Source organism: Stigmatopora nigra, chromosome 9, assembly GCF_051989575.1.
Source record: "Stigmatopora nigra isolate UIUO_SnigA chromosome 9, RoL_Snig_1.1, whole genome shotgun sequence".
NCBI lineage: Eukaryota > Metazoa > Chordata > Actinopteri > Syngnathiformes > Syngnathidae > Stigmatopora > Stigmatopora nigra.
In genome coordinates, this window is record NC_135516.1 from 15,102,762 (window position 1) to 15,123,820 (window position 21,059).

General features: G+C 46.8%; 2 protein-coding genes across 5 annotated transcripts in view; one reads left to right on the top strand and one right to left on the bottom strand.

Moving 5' to 3' along the window:
- The window catches only part of LOC144201189 (uncharacterized), a 25,439-nt gene extending 18,362 nt beyond the window's left edge, over positions 1-7,077 (top strand). Inside the window, exons 5-9 of the mRNA XM_077723627.1 lie at positions 5,066-5,194; positions 5,730-5,889; positions 6,113-6,312; positions 6,388-6,535; positions 6,704-7,077. Coding sequence (XP_077579753.1) covers positions 5,066-5,194; positions 5,730-5,862 — 262 coding nt within the window. The 3' untranslated portion in view covers positions 5,863-5,889; positions 6,113-6,312; positions 6,388-6,535; positions 6,704-7,077. The remainder of the gene's footprint in view (positions 1-5,065; positions 5,195-5,729; positions 5,890-6,112; positions 6,313-6,387; positions 6,536-6,703) is intronic.
- On the bottom strand, positions 3,857-20,971 carry dlgap1a (discs, large (Drosophila) homolog-associated protein 1a). Of its 4 annotated transcripts, none has more exons than XM_077723624.1 (16): positions 20,894-20,971; positions 20,189-20,394; positions 12,854-14,255; positions 9,951-10,201; positions 9,653-9,848; positions 8,987-9,332; positions 8,031-8,155; positions 7,827-7,952; positions 7,499-7,642; positions 7,328-7,407; positions 7,199-7,244; positions 6,731-7,039; positions 6,527-6,659; positions 6,370-6,461; positions 6,102-6,254; positions 3,857-5,463 (listed from the first exon to the last, which is right to left on the bottom strand). In XM_077723624.1, the coding sequence occupies exons 3-16, from the start codon at positions 14,168-14,170 to the stop codon at positions 5,239-5,241; spliced, it is 3,543 nt and encodes a 1,180-aa protein (XP_077579750.1). In that variant the 5' UTR covers positions 14,171-14,255; positions 20,189-20,394; positions 20,894-20,971; the 3' UTR covers positions 3,857-5,238. The 4 variants fall into 4 exon arrangements, with proteins under 4 accessions (XP_077579750.1, XP_077579748.1, XP_077579749.1 ...); XM_077723622.1 differs by having other exon boundaries at positions 12,722-14,255; XM_077723625.1 differs by having other exon boundaries at positions 5,312-5,908; positions 12,722-14,255.
- Positions 20,972-21,059: the final 88 nt, after the last annotated feature.

Below are 21,059 nucleotides of genomic sequence, written 5' to 3' on the forward strand. Positions count from 1 at the left end.
AAAAGCCTTACTATACAATGTCGTTTTATTGCGAAAAATAATGCCTTACTATACTATGTCATTTTTACCAAAAATAAGGCCTTACTATACTATGTCGTTTTTACCAAAAATAAAGCCTTACTATACTATGTCGTCTTTTACCAAAAAAGTCTGACTATACTGTCATTTTTTTGCGAAAAAAGCCCTACTATACTATGTCGTTTTTTTTGCGAAAAAAAGCCTTACTATACTATGTCATTTTTTGCGAAAAAAAAGCCTTACTATACAATGTCGTTTTATTGCGAAAAATAAAGCCTTACTATGTCGTTTTTACCAAAAATAAAGCCTTACTATACTATGTCGTTTTTACCAAAAATAAAGCCTTACTATACTATGTCGTCTTTTACGAAAAAAGCCTTACTATACTATGTCATTTTTTTTGAGAAAAAAAGCCTTACTATACTATGTCGTTTTTTTTTGAGAAAAATAGCCTTACTATACTATGTCGTTTTTACCAATAAAGCCTTACTATACTATGTCGTTTTTTTTTTTGCGAAAAAAAGCCTTGCTATACTATGTCGTTTTTTGGGCGAAAAAAAGCCTTACTATACTATGTCGTTTTTACCAAAAATAAAGCCTTACTATTCTATGTCGTTTTACCAATAAAGCCTTACTATACTATGTCGTTTTTTTGCGAAAAAAAGCCTTAGTATACTATGTCGTTTTTACCAAAAAAAGCCTTACCATACTATGTCGTTTTTTTGAAGAAAAAAGCCTTACTATACTATGTCATTTTTTGGAAGAAAAAAGCCCTACTGTACTATGTCGCTTTTTGAAGAAAAAAGCCTTACTATGCTATGTCGTTTTTTGGAAGAAAATAGCCTTACTATACTATGTCGCTTTTTGAAGAAAAAAGCCTTACTATACTATGTCGTTTTTTGTAAGAAAAAAGCCTTACTATACTATGTCGTTTTTTTGGAAGAAAAAAGCCTTACTATACTATGTCGTTTTTTGGAAGAAAAAAGCCTTACTATACTATGTCGTTTTTTTGAAGAAAAAAGCCTTACTATACTATGTCGTTTTTTTTGAAGAAAAAAGCCTTGCTATACTATGTCGTTTTTTGGAAGAAAAAAGGCTTACTATACTATGTCGCTTTTTGAAGAAAAAAGCCTTACTATATATACTATGTCGTTTTTTGGAAGAAAAAAGCCTTACTATACTATGTCGTTTTTTGGAAGAAAAAAGCCTTACTATACTATGTGGTTTTTTGGCAGAAAAAAGCCTTACTATACTATGTCGTTTTTTTTAAGAAAAAAGCCTTACTATACTATGTCGCTTTTTGAAGAAAAAAGCCTTACTATACTATGTCGTTTTTTGGAAGAAAAAAGCCTTACTATACTATGTCGTTTTTTTGAAGAAAAAAGCCTTACTATACTATGTCGTTTTTTTTGAAGAAAAAAGCCTTGCTATACTATGTCGTTTTTTGGAAGAAAAAAGCCTTACTATACTATGTCGCTTTTTGAAGAAAAAAGCCTTACTATATATACTATGTCGTTTTTTGGAAGAAAAAAGCCTTACTATACTATGTCGTTTTTTGGAAGAAAAAAGCCTTACTATACTATGTGGTTTTTTGGCAGAAAAAAGCCTTACTATACTATGTCGTTTTTTTTAAGAAAAAAGCCTTACTATACTATGTCGCTTTTTGAAGAAAAAAGCCTTACTATACTATGTCGTTTTTTGGAAGAAAAAAGCCTTACTATACTATGTCGTTTTTTTGAAGAAAAAAGCCTTACTATACTATGTCGTTTTTTTTGAAGAAAAAAGCCTTGCTATACTATGTCGTTTTTTGGAAGAAAAAAGCCTTACTATACTATGTCGCTTTTTGAAGAAAAAAGCCTTACTATATATACTATGTCGTTTTTTGGAAGAAAAAAGCCTTACTATACTATGTCGTTTTTTGGAAGAAAAAAGCCTTACTATACTATGTGGTTTTTTGGCAGAAAAAAGCCTTACTATACTATGTCGTTTTTTTTAAGAAAAAAGCCTTACTATACTATGTCGCTTTTTGAAGAAAAAAGCCTTACTATACTATGTCGTTTTTTGGAAGAAAAAAGCCTTACTATACTATGTCGTTTTTTTGAAGAAAAAAGCCTTACTATACTATGTCGTTTTTTTTAAGGAAAAAGCCTTACTATACTATGTCGTTTTTTGGCAGAAAAAAGCCTTACTATACTATGTCTCTTTTTGAAGGAAAAAGCCTTACTATACTATGTCGTTTTTTGGAAGAAAAAAGCCTTACTATACTATGTCGTTTTTTTTGAAGAAAAAAGCCTTACTATACTATGTCGTTTTTTGAAAGAAAAAAGCCTTACTATACTATGTCGTTTTTTTGAAGAAAAAAGCCTTACTATACTATGTCGTTTTTGGAAGAAAAAAGCCTTACTATACTATGTCGTTTTTTGGAAGAAAAAAGCCTTACTATACTATGTCGTTTTTTGGAAGAAAAAAGCCTTACTATACTATGTCGTTTTTTGGAAGAAAAAAGCCTTACTATACTATGTCGTTTTTTTGAAGAAAAAAGCCTTACTATACTATGTCGCTTTTTGAAGAAAAAAGCCTTACTATACTATGTCGTTTTTTGGAAGAAAAAAGCCTTACTATACTATGTCGTTTTTTTGAAGAAAAAAGCCTTACTATACTATGTCGCTTTTTGAAGAAAAAAGCCTTACTATACTATGTCGTTTTTTGGAAGAAAAAAGCCTTACTATACTATGTCGTTTTTTTGAAGAAAAAAGCCTTACTATACTATGTCGTTTTTTTTTTAAGGAAAAAGCCTTACTATACTATGTCGTTTTTTGGCAGAAAAAAGCCTTACTATACTATGTCTCTTTTTGAAGGAAAAAGCCTTACTATACTATGTCGTTTTTTGGAAGAAAAAAGCCTTACTATACTATGTCGTTTTTTGAAGAAAAAAGCCTTACTATACTATGTCGTTTTTTAAAAGAAAAAAGCCTTACTATACTATGTCGTTTTTTTGAAGAAAAAAGCCTTACTATACTATGTCGTTTTTTGGAAGAAAAAAGCCTTACTATACTATGTCGTTTTTTGGAAGAAAAAAGCCTTACTATACTATGTCGTTTTTTGGAAGAAAAAAGCCTTACTATACTATGTCGTTTTTTGGAAGAAAAAAGCCTTACTATACTATGTCGTTTTTTTGAAGAAAAAAGCCTTACTATACTATGTCGTTTTTTGGAAGAAAAAAGCCTTACTATACTATGTCGTTTTTTGGCAGAAAAAAGCCTTACTATACTATGTCTCTTTTTGAAGAAAAAAGCCTTACTATACTATGTCGTTTTTTGGAAGAAAAAAGCCTTACTATACTATGTCGTTTTTTGGAAGAAAAAAGCCTTACTATACTATGTCGTTTTTTTTTTGAAGAAAAAAGCCTTACTATACTATGTCGTTTTTTGGAAGAAAAAAGCCTTACTATACTATGTCGTTTTTTGGAAGAAAAAAGCCTTACTATACTATGTCGTTTTTTGGAAGATAAAAGCCTTACTATACTATGTCGTTTTTTTGGAAGAAAAAAGCCTTACTATACTATGTCGCTTTTTGAAGAAAAAAGCCTTACTATACTATGTCGCTTTTTGAAGAAAAAAGCCTTACTATACTATGTCGTTTTTTGGAAGAAAAAAGCCTTACTATACTATGTCGTTTTTTGGAAGAAAAAAGCCTTATTATACTATGTCGTTTTTTGGAAGAAAAAAGCCTTACTATACTATGTCGATATTTAAAGAAAAGTCCCAACCACAAGCAAAAAGAAAGCCCCAATGTTTATCTATTGAGTATCAAATATGGCGAAAAAAATGCAATCAAGGAGTGGTGAATCCTTTTTATTTTTTTTAATTCATTTTCCTTCTCGGTTATGAACATGTAATCAATCATCTGTTTACAATAGAATCCAAGATCACGGAACAAGACCCCATCGTTGAAAATAAATATAGGGCAAGAAATCCATCAAAAGCCCGAGTAAACCAACACATTTTGAACTCGGGTGCAGCAGTACTAGCTCGCGTGGTCAAGTAGTACCGTAGCGTAGCGTACCGTAGCGTACCGTAGCGTGGGCGGCATGCGTGCGTCTTGAACCCTTTCCTGTACCCGCCGACGCCATCTTTAAACCAAAAGAATTGGCTGGGGAAGGAAGCACTTATAGAAATGGCCACGCCCACGTATACAAAGAGTAAATGTTCCCCGTCTATGTACAAAAACAAACGGAAGGCCGTCGCGTCGGATTGTCCGCTGAGGGTTTTTTCTTTAGCTCTTCCTGAGGAGAAAGTCATGGCGGCTCATTCCAGGCTTTTGGCACAAAATTGGGGCAAACTAAACCAATGAGTAGTACTTTAGGGGTCTACCAAGGGGTTAGGTACTTAGAAAAAAACGTCCTAGACAAAAACCTAGCTGCATTGACGCGCGTGCATGGCCCTTTTTTAGTTGAGCCATTTTTCACACGAAATATGGCTGGTGGTCAGTGTCGTGCAAACGCTTGCTTTTTTTTTTTTACAAATGACAATAGAAAGAAAAAGAAAAAAATGACCACAATACCACCACAGGCGTCCAGAAATGTCCCGTGCGTGGTCGCCCGGACAACATTTTGGCACAAACAGCTTGCTTTTTCACACGTTCTGGTTTAGATGACTTGCTTTTTTCCTTGGGATGTAGTTTTCAATAAAAAACAAACAAACTGTTACTATGATACGTTAGGCATTTGTTCACAACTCCCTCAAAGAGTTCTTCCGTTAAATCCCAAAATTCTACCCGGCGACAATGGGCCTTATGTTAAATAATGACATGACATTTAAGAAAAGGAGCTTTTTTTGTGCTTATGACAGCTGTCACTTGTGATTTGGATTGCTTCAAAATGTCTTTGGATACTTGGTGACATCCGTCCTAAGTTTTTGGATACTTAAGCCAAATTTGGTAACTATGGTAGCCAAACATTGTTTTTTGAAAGCTTAGGAACAACAATTTCTCCTTTTGTCTTTAAATTGAAAAAGAAAACAAAGTTCAAATGTCCACTTGATTTCAGGTGCAGCTCCACGTCTCGGCGCCATCCGCAGTCCGGGACCATGTCCGACGGACGTCTGTCGGGGGAGGCCGAGGCCCGGGGTCGCCGGACACTTTTGGACTTCCCGTGGCGGCGGTCCTCGGACACCAGGTAACGAACGTCATGGCTTTTTGTCCTCCTGCGCTGGCTCCGGCTCACAGTCTGGTCTGCGCCTCGGGGATGTAAATCTCCACGCTGTCGGCGCTCTCGGTGGCCGAGTTCTGGCGCACGGAGGCGGCCCGCTTGGCGGCCGTCAGACGCTTCCTGGCTTCCCGTCGGTGTTTCTCCGAGCTCTCCAGCGAGCGGTCTCGGGCCAGGGGCGGGTGGCGCCGTTGCGAGGACGCCGTGGCGCCGGGAACCGCCGGCGGGAGCCGCCGCTCCTGGCGGGGTCGAGCACAAAAACATGCCTCGCTCAAGAGTAGGCGACAGTCCGGTCTAATGGACAATTATTTAAATTATGGAACAAAGTTAGTCCAAAATAAGCGGCCGACAAGCTATGTCGGGGCTGGCCAAAATATTTGGGCCCAGATTAAAAAAACCCAACGGGCCGTAGTTTGCACGTGGCTGATCTATGTCCGGCCATTTGCGTCTAAATTTGAAAAGAACTTGTCCATTGGCCTAATTGAAACTCTTGTTCTGTACTTAGGAGTCGGCGGATCTTGGACCCCGTCGTCCTTCAGCCGCCGCTAAGACACAAAGCCACGGACGGGCGGCGAGAAAAGATAAACATGGACACAGATGGACATGGAGGTCAAGGCCCAGGTCAAGACCTTGCTTGAACAGCGGATGGATGCGTGGAAGCGTGTGTGAGTACGAGCGCCTTCACTGTCGACAAAACAAAAAAAAGCCCATGAGAGCAAAGGAAGGAAAGAAGGAGGCCCCGTCGGAAGCGCTTCCAACCGACCAAAAGAATTGATTCAGAGGTTTAAATGACAAACAATGGCTTTTATTTGAGATGATGAGCAGCTGAGATGGATGGCAGGATGGATGGATGGATGGCAGGATGATAATGTGCTACCTTTCTCTCAGGTGGCTCCAGAGGTCTCCAGTTGTTGGCTCGCAGTTGGTGCAGCTCGTCAAACTTCAGGCTGATGTTCTCGATGGACAACTGAAGCATGTCCCAAAAGGCCGCCAGGTCGGAGGCCACCGGTCGGGGGTGGACGCGGGGGTTCTGAAAAGTCCACCCCACCACACCACACCCATCCATCCTGTCACTATCCTAAACACAAGCAGACCAAACGTCCGAGCACCCGGAGCCCGGCCTACGGTAGGTAACCGGCACTCACCAAATTCTCCTCGCACAGCTCCCGGAACTGCTGAAATTTCTGGGACATCAAGAGCTGGGCGCTTCCCACGGCACCCCGGATCTTGCCCAGGACTAGCAAAGAGGTAGGCGCTGACTGTCCGTCAGGCGCAATTTGACCACCGCCCGAGACCACGTACCTTCCTCCGGTAGGTTGTTGCGCTGTCGCTCCGTTTCCATCTGCCGGCACCAGCCCTCCATGCGCTCGCTCTCGGCCCGCAGCAGCTTCAGGAACCAGCGGCCGTCGCGTTGGCACGCCGACCGCTGCGCCACCTGCGTGGCAAAAACATTCACTCGTCGTCTTTTGCCCTCGCCAGGTGGTCAACGCGGGACGAGACACTCACGTCCAAGATGGCCGAGGCGCGGTAGGCCACGTCGTCCGACGGGTCGTCGCCGCCCACGCCGTCGATCCAAGGGTCCGGCGGAGGGAGGATGGACGGGTCCAAGTCGCCGTCCTCGTACTCGTCCGAGGCGCAGGCGTGGTAGTGGTTCCCCGAGCCCTGGATGCTGACCGTGGAGGTGGCCATGTCGCGGGAGTATTGGCGACAGAGGAAGCCCGGCGACGGCAGCGGCGATGGCGACGGCGACGGGAAATCCCCGTGAGGAGAGTCCGACACGGGAGCGTCCAGGAAGCCCGGCGTGTCCAAATCGGCCTGGCGGAGGAAAACGTCGTGTGTCAGACATATTACAAATAAAGATGGAATGCAAATAATGTTGGCTAACGTTTCATTTGTGAGCAAACATCGGCTAACTTCCTACAGCAAACAATAACAAAAGTGAAATGATACTATACTTTGTCGTTTGCGCCTTACCTGTACAGCCGTGGTCACACTGTTGGAGCGTTGGATGCGACGATACCTGCCAAAAAAAAATTGAACACTTAAGTGAACGTTCTCGCTTCAGAGTGGCAAATAGGACGCGCTAAGATGGCGGCCGCTCACCGCCTGTCATCCTCCACTTGCACGCCGACCGAGGCGAACTTGGACGGATCGTCCGCCTCCTCCTCCTCCGGTCCGTCCACCTGATTGGAAGCGGGTTTCAAAAGGGCCGTCTTTCGCCGTGGACGATGGCGGCGGCCAATGAAACGAAACATTGAAAAGAGAGGAGTCTACCTGGATACCTATGGAGAGACATCTGCCCTTCCCGTGCGCCTCCTTCCTGTTGTACTCGTCTTCGGCCACGGGAAGGCGGCTCGGGACCGAGGGGGCGGGGCCGCTGATGGTCACGCTCACGTGCTGACTGGCCGGCCCGTGGATCTAACGCAAGCGAAAGCAAAGGTTACGACTCGCAAAATCGAGAGGAAACATCTCTGGGGTTCGTGCATAAGCCTAACGACATAGTATAGTGAGGATTTTTTGGGGTAAAAAAAAAAACGACATAGTATAGTTTGTCATTTCCCTTCACGCTCGAGTCTAAAAAAGAAAGGGCGAGTCACCTGACCTGCGCATTGGCGGCCTCGATGGCGGCAGTCAGCGCCTTCATGCTGTCGATGCTTTCCGTGGAATTGCTGAGGCCGGACTGGAGCGTGGCGTCGCCCCTCGGTCCCTCTTCTTCCATGTAAGCGTCCTGCCGCGTTAACAACGGGGAAAACTTAACCCCGAAAATTGCCTTCAAACGTTTAGAATTTGACCAGCCACCGCTCACCTGCGCCGACTCGGTGCTGCTCTGCGCCGTGATGGAGATGTACGGCTTGGGCGCCGCCGAGCAGGTGGACGTCCGGGGGGGCACCGGCGGGGGGGTTTTCTTGTAAGTGGTGATGCAAGACGAAACTGAAAGGGAAAAACAGAGAAAAGACAATGTCATTCAAGCTTGCAGAGAAATGGGCTGGGGGTCAAAGAGGTCGTCGGCGTTTGGGCCCAAGGCGCCTCCTCTCCAGACGAGGTCGGTCGCCGTTTGCGTAGCGATGAATCGGCAAGTCCACAAATAGCTTCTGGCTTGGGATCGCTTGTCAGGAAAGGCCAAAACATTCCATCTTTTTAACGCTTTTCCAGGACAAAAATGGGCATTTTTGGGTTTTAATAAATATACGCTTTTTAAAAAATATAATAATAATAATTTGTTTACGGCTAAATGACACATCTTGGGTACAAGTTTGGAGCAACTTGGCCAACAGATGTCAAGTAATATTCACTTACAAATCTTTTTTCTTCTCTTGAGCAGCGTAAAAAGACGCTAAAAAAAAAAAAAACAATATAAATGTGGTAAAAGTCCGGTGGCCATTGGCCAAAAGGCAACTTTCAGTCGAGCGCTCATGGAGGCAGCATTTCCAATCAAATGTCCGCTCATCTATAAAGAGCTGCCATTTTTAAGGGCGGGCTAAACAACATGGCCGACTGAAGACGGACAGATCGGCCAAGAAATTCCCGCCGGGGCAGCAAATGTAGGTCGCCTAACGGCCAAAGAGCGTTACAAACACAACAATAAACTATTTGGGACAAGCGTGGCCTCTAAAAGAACGCTGCATCCTCTGTGTAAAATACAGAAATAGCAATCGTTATTGACACTGCGCCTTTAAATACGATGCGCTTAATAGTCGTACGGTAAAAAAAACTACTTAAAAAGAGAAGTAAGTAAGGTGAGCCCGGCAGAAAGTGTCCTACCTGTACTGCTCTGGATGGTCCTGACGGTGGTGGCGGAGGTTCGCGGCGGCGAGGACGGCAGCAGGAGCAGCGGGCGCCCTCCCTCGCCCTCGTCCTCGGTGGCGCATCCCTGATCGATGGCCCTCACGTAGCTGTGGCTCCTCATCCGGAAGGATCCCGGCATGGGCAAGGTGTCCATGGTTTCCATTCGGTCCATTCGGTCCATCCTCTCCATTCTGTCCATCCGGTCCATCCGGTCCAGTCTTCCCATCCGGTTCATGGCGGCTTCCATGGCCTGAGCTTGCATTTGGCTGTAGACCTGCTCGCATACTTGCTCAATCTGCCCATTCACCTCCAGTTCACTCAACTGGGGAGAAAGAAGAAAGAAATGGTAAGAAGAAGTCATTACATTTTAAAATGAGACTTTTCTACTCAAAGGCCAAACAAAAAAACATGGTCAAAAGGAGGAAGTCAAAGTTAAGAGTCACTCAATATCTTAAAATGATTTTTTTTCCTAACTCACTCTTTTTTGCAACTGATTTTTTTTTAAATGAATTTTAATGAAAAAATAATATAAAAAAAGATTTATTCTCATTTTTTTTTTGGTCCGTCGGTGGCCGTGGTGCGTGATGAGCACGTTTGGACGCACGGCGGAGACGAGGTGTGCCGACTGACCGACCGACTGACCTGACTGATGGTGCTCATGGCCCTCATGTAGCTTTCATTGCGTGATCGGTATTGGGGTGAGGACAGCAACGATTTGGGGTCGAGAAGGGTTTTGGGGTCCAGGGTGTCCAGGCTTCTATTGATGGAAACCTCACTCACCGCACGCAGGTAGCTGTGGCTCCGGATTTGGAGCTTGGGCGAGTGTTCCGATGAAATCCTGAAACAACAACAACAAAAAAAGGGAACGCCAACTTTACACTCTTGGGGATGTCCACCTGACCAAAGCGTCGCCATTTTGGGGGAAGAAAGAGCGCCTTACTGTAAGGTGGTCATTTCGGTCAGGGAAGGCTGCGTGGCCTTCAAGTAGCTGGCACGCCGCGCTTGCATCTTGGGGGAAGGTTTGGTACTGGCCTCGTCCGATTCGTCCTCGTCCTCTTCGTCCTCTTCGTCCTCGCTGTCGTCGTCCTCCTCGGCCATGGCCTTCACGTAGCTGCCGCTCCTCATCCTCCGACACGGGATGTCATCTTCTTTCCCCAGCGGAGAGAAAGAGCTCCATTCGTCCTGAGGGACCTGCCAAAAAGAGCACACCGGCTCCATCACAACGTCCGCCACATCCCCTGTGTCCGCACCGTGAGCTAATTAATGCACACCCGCTACTTTCCTATCAACTCAATCTCCAATTGGAAGCATTTTCGTGGCATTTTGCAACTCCTACCAATCAACAAGTTCAGTAAAAAGTCACTTTTCAAAAAGAACAATAGGGTTTAGCTCAGGGGAGTGACGTTTGAGCTAAAATGCATATCCATAGAAACAGCCGTCGTCATTTCATTTTCAAGCGACACGACGGTCCAATGAGAAGCGGCGCAATTCACAATGACGCCATCGTCTTAAAGTACTCTTGCCGCGCGGCCTCTGCACTTTCAAAAAAATAAAAAATAAAAGAGCGTCCGTGGGTGTTCACGTTGGGGGAAAAAAAAAAGTCTGTTGTTTGTGGAGCCGGTGTAAATTTCCACAGACAATAAAAGGCAGGAGCGGCGGCGCCACGCCGCTAATTAGACAAGTGAGTCACCCAAGGAAAGGCCGATTGGCTTTCCGGATGTTCGCCTGACGTAACGCGGAAGGAAGGCAGGCAAATTGCCTATAAAAAGACAATGCGGGCGGGGAAAAGGACCAGCTGCAGCCGCGGGAACCGACCCGCTGACCTGCTCGGCGGAGGCAGCGGCACGGCAGCGGCACACCCACGCACACACGCACGCACCCGTGCGCACGCCGCTTGCCAGGGAGACTTGCAAAGCCGATAGATAATGAGACACCCCATTGCTCACGGCGAGGGAACGTTTAGCCAGAATGAGTCGAGATTGGCGTGTTTTTTGGGAGAAAAGCAGAGTACCCGGAGAAAAGCCGCACTTTGCCTCGTTGAAAAGGTCATGGGAACCTCACCCAAGTCCACGCAACTATTGAAACACGCAATGATCTTCTCATTAAAAGCCTTAAAAGAGGAAGAGAAAGAGAGACAGAGTAGGAGAGAAAGCAAGAGGAAAAAGGAAATCATTTGACTTGGCGTACCAGAACAGAAAAAAACGGCCATTTTGGAGGTAGTCACGGCGACAACTTCAACTCGTAAGACGTCAATAAACGGCTAGCTTTCGTTAGCAGACAAAAAAAAATGACTATTTAAACTTATAATTAACCAGCAAAAAAAAAGATCGATGCAAAAAAAATGCTTGTAAAAATGGCAAAGACAATTTTGGACACGGATCATAATGCCAGCCAATGGTTAGACTTTGACAGACAATTGTCTCTTAATACATTCAAACATGCGCTGACACAAAGACACAGCAAAAAAGTCCAAATGGCGGCGGGGGAGAACTTTTCATTTCCAACAATATCGAAGAAATGGCTTTGACGGTCCGCGGTGGTGTCCAACCTGCGGCCCGCGGGTATCGCGGTGGCCCAAAAACAATCAAAAATGGTCCAACATTTACTAACACCTTGCAAGGACAAAAAAAAAAACCTTTAAGGCTCCGACAACGAAAAGTTATCCCCGACCGACGTGGCCTCCACAAAAAGCACCAGAACATATACAAGACGGCGGGCGGCGGGTGTGTGTGTGTGAGACACAAAAAGCAAAGACGGAGAGACAGGAGAAATTCAAATGCAAGTTAACAAAGATGAATTGGCCTGCCATTCGGAAAGTAAGGCTACCTTACTTTGCCATTCAACTAAAATGGTGGGAGAAAAAAAAAGGAGGAGGAGGAAGAAGAGGAGGAGGAGGAGGAATAGAGAGGCTCTCTCTCCATAACGAGAGGTGGCGCGGGCAGGCAGGCGGGGGAGTGAATGACAGTTGGAGGAAGATGGCCAATGTTCCCTCAAAAGCGCAAATAGCACAAACTTAAGCTTTGGGCTCCCCATCTATCCGATCAATACATAGTCAATAATAGTGGAAGTGTGCTAAACTAGCTCCGAGTCAGAATACACTTTCAATGAGTGCCTTCTTAAAAATGGCGACAAACAATTAGCACAACCTCCTATATCCTTTTCAATTTGAAATAAACGGACCTGCCACTCACATTTAGCAATGCTACATCCCTTAAGAGAAGCGTGGTATGCTTAGCATAATATGCTAATCTTCTGCTAATCCTGCCCCCCTTCCAAAAAAGAAGGCCAATAAACTGACCTGCCACAAATATCAAGTAGTGCTGCAACCTAAACAAGCAACACAGTAGCTAGCATACAGGCATTGGGCTCACTATGGGCGGGCGGGGGGGTTTTTTTTTCATCGTCTGCTAATACTTTGAAGAGCATTTTAGCAAGGATGACGTCCAATCCCTTTTGACAGGTTCCCGGGTTGGCGTCCTCCCCATCGAAATGGATTGGATGCTAGCGCCATCAATGGTACTAAAAGAAAAGCAGGTGGCGCTATATTGCCACGACACTTTGGGCAATTTGTCGTTGTTTACACTCAATGTCAATCCTACTTTCTCGGCTTGGAGGAAACATTGTCGGCCATGAAGAGTCGACGGGCGGGAGGAGTGAAAGGTAGCCGGCGCTCGCCGGGGTGGGAGGCTTTGGGGACGCCAATCTATTTACCTGTAAGAAATGGCAAGTGCGCTCCTGTGGCTGACTGCCCCGAGATGGGACTACAGCTCTAGCTAGCTTTGGGTTAGCGCATCCGGCGTGGACGCTCCGGTCGGCGGCGTACACCTCTCGGGCCCTGCTCACCGTTAAGCTGGATGACCACGCCCCTTTCTTGGCCAGGGGCGCCTCCGCCACCGACAGCGAGGGACCGCTCCCTCCGGCGACCGGCGGGGCCGCGCCCACCACTGCCGTTGCCGAGTACTTGACGTCGTTGTTGCTCCGGGAGGCTTTGAGGGCGGGGCGAGGACGCGATGGCCCGCGCTGAGCGTGCTCGCCCACGGTGCCGTAAGGGTCCATCAGCAGGTACGCCGGCAACTGGGGGTGCTGGTCGGGGTCGCCGCCGGGGTAGCGCCCCATGGTCATGGCCATGGGCACGGGCATGGGCAGGGGCGACACGGAGGGCGAGGGCGGAGCTTGATGGTGGTGGCGATGCTGTTGCTGCTGCTGCTGGTGGTGGTGGTGGTGCCCGTGCTGGTGCTGGTAATGTTGTTGTTGGTGGTGGTGATGCTGCTGGGGGTGATGATGCTGGGGGTGATGATGCTGGGGGGGAGGGCGGTAGAGACGCAACTCCTGCTCCAGGTTATCGTCCGAGCTCCAGTAGCCCGAACCCGGCGCCGACGCCGAGCCGTGCAGCTGGTGGTGGTGATGGTGGTGGGCGCGGTGTTTGGGCTCGGCCGATCGGCAGCGCTCGCGACTCTTGCTCCGCCTCCTCTGGCCGTCCGGGCTGGCCCTGGGACCTCCGCCTCCGCCGCCGCCGCCTCCGCCATTGACGCTCCCGTTATTGGTCGCCTTGAGCGACGGCGTGTGGTGCGGCCCCTCCAGCGAGTGCGATTTGGTGAACAGTTTCTGGACCGAGTGGACCAGGTGGCGAATCCTGCCCGGGCTGTCGTTGTTGGCCTCGACGGGGCCCGGGACCGAGACCGAGGAGGGCGCCGGGGTCGGCGTGGACATCCCCCGCTTGTACTGCAGCGTGTGGTAGCCGTCTCGGGAAAAGGACAGCTGGCGCTCGAAGGAGTCGGAAAAGCTGGACGGCACCCGGCCGGGCATTTTACCCCCGTAGCCGCCGCCACCGCCCACGTAGGGCACCACGGCCACGCACTCGTCCGCGGGCTCGGGGTGGTGAGACGATGACGACACCGAGTGGCACCTCCTGGGGAAGGTCCCGTACGGGACGGCGTTGTGGTGCTCCGAAGGGTAGGAGGTCCGGTGGGCGTTGTAGTAGGACGCCTCGCCGGGGTGCGGCACGGCCACGGGGAGCCCCGCCTCCGACGGCCCCGTGGGGTAAACCTTGCGCTCCACCGGCTGAGGCGGCGGATCGTACGTGGGCTCGTAGGCCGCCTGGTACGCCGACTCGTAGGTCACGCCGTGATGGTGGCTACGGCTGCCGGAGAGGCCTTTCATGGCGGTGGCGTGGGTGGGGGGGAGGGGCGGGGCGACGCGGGACGGCCGATCCGGATGACGTTCCCTGAGAGGTGAGCTTCGGACTCTGAAAGGGGACGGAAAGACGGAAACAAGGTGAGACGGCGGGCAAGTCAAACCAAAACAAACATAAGGGGCGCCATGTCCAACCGCTGCCGTTAGCAGGACAGGCTAATTATGAACCATATTTACAGTGTCATTGTTGTTTTAAGAAGACATTTTGTCTTGACGGCGGGCGAGTCGCGGTCCAAGTGACTCCGACCAAGTGACTCCCCCGCCAAAGAAGGCCCGAGCGTGCCAGCCTGACACTTTTGCATTGGCGGCCCAGTGGCGCTACGGAGCAAGGCATTTTAAAAACAAGAATAAAATACATTTGCCGGGCTCTTTCCATGGCGCCGCAAGAAAACGCTGCTTAACACGTTCTGACAGCTCCACTGGTTGGATACTGGTCTCTCTCTCTCTCACACACTTGGAATGGAATACAGTCTGACGTTAGAAACCGGCACCCCCTCCTAAGGAAGGTTCTCAAACTTTGATTTCAGTCTTAGCACTGCCAATTTTATAGCTAGCTTTAGCATGTCCCGCTAACCACTTGAGCCACTCGTATTTCTTTGCCTTACTACATTTTTAAATCTTTTGAGGTGAGTGAGCAATTTATTGTACTGGTGGCATAATGACAATAAAGGCATTCCGTGGATTTCATCGATAAGAGGAAGAAGAGCCACGGAAAGAGTCGCCCAAGATCCGTTGGCCTTTTACGGAGAGCCGCGCGTAACGAACGAACGAAGGAACGAACGAACAGACTGCTGGCTTGATGCAACGGCGGCGTGTAGGCGTGAGGAGGAATGAAAATAGGGCTCGGATCAAGTTATTTTGGGCTAAATGAAAGCCGCTGAACAAAAAAGCCGTTGAGTCACCCGCCTTTGGATAGAAACGCTACCGGATGGAGCCGGATGGGATGGACGGCCACCGAGACAGACGTTTGCCACGGGACGTCGACACGCCATTCAAAAAAGAAAAAAGGCCCCGGCCGACGTTAACCAGAACAATTCATGAAACCCGGTCATATTAGACTGGCAAGACGCTTTGACTGAGAACCAAAGTTTGGCTGAAAACCGTTTGGACGGCCAAAGACGTCGACCCGTGGGTGGGAGGGAAAAAAAGTGGACAAATATCTTTGTACGTAACACGTCTTACAAGCAAAAAGCAGCGCGTGACGCGTCAGCGCTTATTCGCAAGTGAGTTGCCATGACGACGGAGAGCCACCATAGCAAACGCGCCTAGCGCACAAGCTAAGCGAGCCACCTTGGAGCCAAGAAAAATCTCTCCTTCTTTTAATCTCCGGCCAGAAAACGCTCACACCACACTCCATTGCAGTTTTTGTCACTATCAGACGGAAATGACGGCCCGCTTTCTAGCCGGGACCACCACCTGACGGTTAGCGCAACGCCGATAAACTCCACCACGGGGCAAAATGAAGAAGAATACTTTGATTTCATCCAGAAACTATGAATATCACCATCAGGTTTTTATAAAAAAAAGTACTTTTTTTTCTCTTTTATTGATATAAATGGATTCAATGAACTGGTTTAAAGGGCCTGAATATTCCGTTTTTTTATAGACCTAAAACAATGTTTATTTGAGCTTTTTTTTAATCTATATTTTTAGATTTTACAAAATGATTTTTGAACTAAAACACAGAAAAAATGGATTAAAAAATGACAATGATTTAAAAGTGGGAAAATCAGGAAATGTCATATACATCTATACTAATCGATCCTAAAACAGAAAGTGGGCACTCATGATTGAGCTTCTCGGGCCACATCTGGCCCCCGGGCCGCCACTTTGACACCCGCGGTCTAAATGAAGAAGAAGACTTCCAAATGAAAACTAAAGAGCACTGGTAGTAGTAACCGTATCCACACGTTGCTAGTTTTCCGCCACCAAATCTTGAACCCGTCATTTTGTAAGACTGAAGCTCCTCCCCTTAATGATAAGAGTCCTGTTTCCCCACACACACACACACACACACACTTGTGTTCGCCCACCGACTGACGTGAGTCAAGCGAGCTTGGCTAGAAGCGCGTGGGCGGCCGCCGCTACTCCCCCCCCCCCCCAAGCCTTCCATTCCCGCCACCCGCCTTTTCTTTTTTTCTCTCCGTTCCGCTGATTTTGTCAATGTGGCCGGGCGCAAAATGAAATTGTCAGTTTGCGCATCCCCGCCGCCGTGGCGACAATGGACGGACGGACAGATAACGAACGGGGAGCAGACGGCTCGGCGGTGGGAAGTGTCAAGGACTTTGGAGAAAAAAAAAAAAATCTAAAAAAACGCCGCCAAATAAACGACGTGACTCAAAAAATCCCGACACCTCCGATCGGACGACGACGTGGTGGCGGCGGCGGCGGCGGCGGCGTTCTTATTTCCGCTCGTCAGCTGCGCGCGAGCGGGCAAATGTTTTGGGACAGTGTTTTTTCTTCTTCTTAATTATCAATTTCATCCTAATCCAATGAAAGCAGCAGACTTAAAAATATAGATTAAAAAAGCTAAATAAAACATTGTTTTAGATCTATAAAAAATGGAATATTTAGGGGTTTTAATCCAGTTACTTTATAATAAATGGAAAAATATTCTATCTTTGATGGTCCGGCCCACACGAACTAGAGTTGAAGTTAAAGCGGCCCGCCAACCAACCAACCAACCCGACCGAGTCGGACATCCCATGGTCTGGACTATCAGTCTGGAAAACGGTAAAAGTAGGGCATAGAAAAATGATGGAATTGCTTTAAAAAAAAGGACGAGAGAGAGAGAGAGAAGGAAGCAGGGAAGGGTTTCCCCTTTGTCAGCCACTTTTGCTATGACGCACGAATGCACGCACCCGCCGAGAGAGATACGAGAAGCATCCCGCCCGTTCGCCCACCCGTCCGTCTTAAAAGGCATCCAACATCACGGCGACAAGCATCCCAACGCATCGCTAGAAAAGAAAGGACAACGGACGTGGGGGGCCCGGACGGGGGGGCCCGGACGGAGCCTGACCTCGGGGCCACGCGTCCAACGTCCGATTCAAAGCGGCTCCAAATGACAATTTGACACTTGACGTCGTAAAGACGCCGATGCCACGCCAAACTACAATTAAGCCGTGACAAATTAGGCCAAATCTGGCCCAACGCATCATTTTGTGTGGCCCGGGAATGTCAATCATGACTTTCTGTTTTAGGATCAAATTCAAATGATATAGATGTATATTCCATTTACTGATTTCCCCCCTTTTAATATATATTTAAAAAAGCTAAAATAGACATTATTTTAGATCGATAAAAAACGGAATATTTAGAGCTTTTAATCCAGTTCTTTTAATCAATTTCTTTTTTTAAAAGCGAAATATTTTCTGATACACTTGATTTGACCTATGCAATTATGACTTGCGTACGTACTATACGACTCCTTGACGCTACATTGTCCATATTTTGCAGGCATTTGCGAGCAGATCGCGAGGGTTTAAACAAGGTGTATTTCTTCTTAAAAAAGACAGAGTGGCATCTGGTGGACTGATTCCTCCCGTTTGCCAACAAGACTCGTCGCTTTGCGCTGACATTTGGAACATTTCGAGCTTGCTTACGTGAACGGAGAGAGGGGGGGGGGGGGGAGAGGGAGAGAGGGGGGGAGCTTTGCCTACAGTCTTTGCATATTGTGTCGCATGAAATGGGATTACCACTGTGGAGTGGAGTCTTCTTCTTCTTTTTATTTTCTTATTTTACCCGTGATATTTAGAGGCGCGCCGCTACGCACCTCGGAGGCTCTTGAGAGCCGACGGCGTCGGAACGCCACAAATATGCAACTGCTCTTAGGGCGGCCTTTGGAAAAGACCTCTTTAGTTGGCCTTTTTAACCCCTTACAGCCATTTGGGACAACGTTATCGGAGCCTTAGATTTGAATAGATATACCATCTTAACTATTGTACAGACTACGTATTTGGAGTATTTCCTTTAGCGGACTGGGAGCATCCAGACGTCCCACATCAAATTGATTGGACGTCGAAAGGACCAGTTAATACGCAATGTCGACGACGCGTGCGATTGCCCGGAGGATTTGAACGGACGCCGTCACCGCCGCTCGGCTCCGTCGTACGATTTTGTGCCGACGTTGGCGAATTGTTGGCGCTGACGTGAAGGCAAACGGGCACAATGAAAACAGAGCAGGGCACATGTCAAATGAGCGGCAAAAACATGTCAACGTTTGGGATGGACACATTTTTTACAGGGAAATTGGCATGGTGCTCAAACAGTCGCTATATTCCGCCATAATCTTAGAAGTAGTATTGAAATTCAGAACATCGACACGCAAAAAAAAAAGGCCATGAAGGGAATAAAAAAATCCCAACACCAAAAGAACACAACGGAATGAAGGAGGGAAAAAATGGCCTCCAGGGAAGGAATAAGAATAGAAGAGCAAATGGCAAGCATGAAGCGGTCATTGGCTTTTAAAAAGTCAGCAGAAAGCCCAAGAAGGAAGAAGAAGAAGAAGAAGGAAACACTCAGTCAGTCAGGCGCTGTTACGCCTTGACTTTTGTGTCACGGAAACATAAAGTGCTGGACTGCACTTTGGTGGCTAATCCATAATTTACCAGGGGATACCAAAATACACCCATTTGAGACGTTGGACGCAAATAGTAGATGAAAAAAAAGGGATGCCACCTTCAAACGCCAACGATTACCTTACGGATAACAACATTCGTTTAGAATAACATGGGCATTTATTCACGGCCAAACAAAGTACTAGTAATAACAGTAAGTACTATAATGACAGAAGAAGAAAAACACACTTACTTCTAGTGATGTGTGCCAATAAGAATAATATTTGAAATCATTTCACATTATAACCTTCATTCAAAGATGAATGTCAATGTTTTGTATGCTGCTGTAAATGACAGCACCTCAAGCTATAACAACTTATAACTGTTCTAATAGCTTGAGGTGGAATTAGGAACTTAAAAGGTTTCTTTTTTAGCTCTTGTCTTCTCATCAGCATTTGCTCCTCTACAATTACAAGCGCGCACCACTCTCATCCTCATCCTCCTCTCCATCCTCCTCCTCCTCCTCCTCCTCATCCTCAGCCAGAGGCGACAATCTGACACAAGCCCCCCAACTTCTCACTCAAGCGGAAGAAGATAAGGCGGACAAATCCCAGCCAAGGATGAGTGCGTCGCAATCGCACTCCAAATCGCCCCACTCTTTTCTTTTCTTTTCTTTCCTTTCCACTCGGGGACATCACAATGGGCCGGAGGGGCGACAACCTGTTCGTCTTTTTCCCAAAATGCCATCGGATCGTCGACGTTCGTTGGTTACACGCTATATTTTGGATTTATTTAGACATTTTTATGACTCAAGCCTATTTTCAGTTGCATATTCTTTACTGTTTAAGCATTTTTTACCTAAAATTTCCATTTTAAATGGTCATTTGACCACCCCCACGCGGACGAGACAAACTACCGCAAAAGACTATCCCGGAATCGGCCCCCGGACCGCAAGTTTGAGACCACGGTCGAATAGGAGCGTAACGGGAAAAGGAAAAAAATCACGCAAGAAAGGGTTAAAGATGTGGGAGCTTCTACCAAGAGTTCCTAGTTGTTTTCATTTCTTCAAATCACACTAGAACAAAAATCACTGCACTCAAACGGTGCTGTTGAGATCCCCCCCAAAAAATGTGTCATATTTCAGGCCAATTCTTAATTTAAAAAAAAAACGTAGAACAACACACGGGTGGATCTCCAACAGCTCCTGCTCAAGATGCCGAGATATTCCATCGCGAGCGTCAGAGTTGGAGGAGGACGAGCATCGGCCATGAACGGTCGCTCGCTCGCTCCCTCGCGCCTCCTCTTCCTCCCCCCCATGTCTCCTTGTCTCCCCCTTTTTTCTCGTTGCAGGTGCGAGGTGAGTCACTAACCCACGGCGACGTAGCGATTGATCAACGTAAAAACGTGTGGCCATCAAAAGTGGCCTTACCTCGGTCAGATGTTCACATGATGGTCGAGGAGCGCGCAGCATCCGAAGACGCGTCCCCGCGTGCGTCCATCCGTCCGTACGTCCCTTCCTTAGCGTCTTCTCGCCGCTGTCCGCGCAGTCACCGGCGGGGGAGACGGAAGAGGAAGGAGCGCGAGAGCGCGAGAATGCGTGAACGCGTGAATGCGTGGGCATCAAGTGGCGAAAGCCTGCGGACAGGAGTTGAAATCAATCCACCGTTTTCGAGCGAGCGCTTCCGGAAGTTGTTCGCCAAAATAAAGGCGGCCGGAGATTGCCAGGATTAACCTTAACTCTTTCGGTGATAAACTGTACTTCATGCTGTGGGTGGAAAAGTTACGCTATTCACCTTTTCATGCCGAAATGTATCTTTCACGCCGACTGCTATTCACGTATAGGGATGGATTACGTTTCACCGTCAAATAATAATGCTCATTTTCAAAAGGGAAAAACAAATTATACAACAGTAGTAAACGTGAACTACGCACTGGTAGAAAAAAAGGCGGCAATGCGTCATGTGACGTACAGACACTTCCTGGAACGATAGCCTCGCATTAGCCATTAGCACTCGGCACGCCAAATGGCTTCGTCGAACAAATGCACACAAAATATACCGAACAAAAGACCAATAACATGACTCATGACGTCCCAACTCTAACTAAATAAAGATTGTACCTTAAATGAACTTACGTGGCAAAATAAGTAAAGTTTTCTGACGATAAATCCGCGACATGTTGACTTCTGACTGAACACAACCACCAATGGCGGATTGCTACCCACAATCCCTTGCTGCAATTGAACTTGACGTTACTTCGATCTGCTAACCTACAAAATATTTTACTCAATAGGATTTTTG

What these genes read in the sequence shown, in the direction of transcription:
- dlgap1a (XM_077723622.1), bottom strand. Translation starts at nt 14,170, where the DNA reads ATGAAAGGCCTCTCCGGCAGCCGTAGCCACCATCACGGCGTGACCTAC. An exon ending in TCGAGGCCGCCAATGCGCAG is followed by an intron (nt 7,643 to 7,826) that starts GTCAGGTGACTC and finishes CGCTTGCGTTAG; the next exon opens with ATCCACGGGCCGGCCAGTCA. An exon ending in GTGTGACCACGGCTGTACAG is followed by an intron (nt 7,040 to 7,198) that starts GTAAGGCGCAAA and finishes TTCCTCCGCCAG; the next exon opens with GCCGATTTGGACACGCCGGG.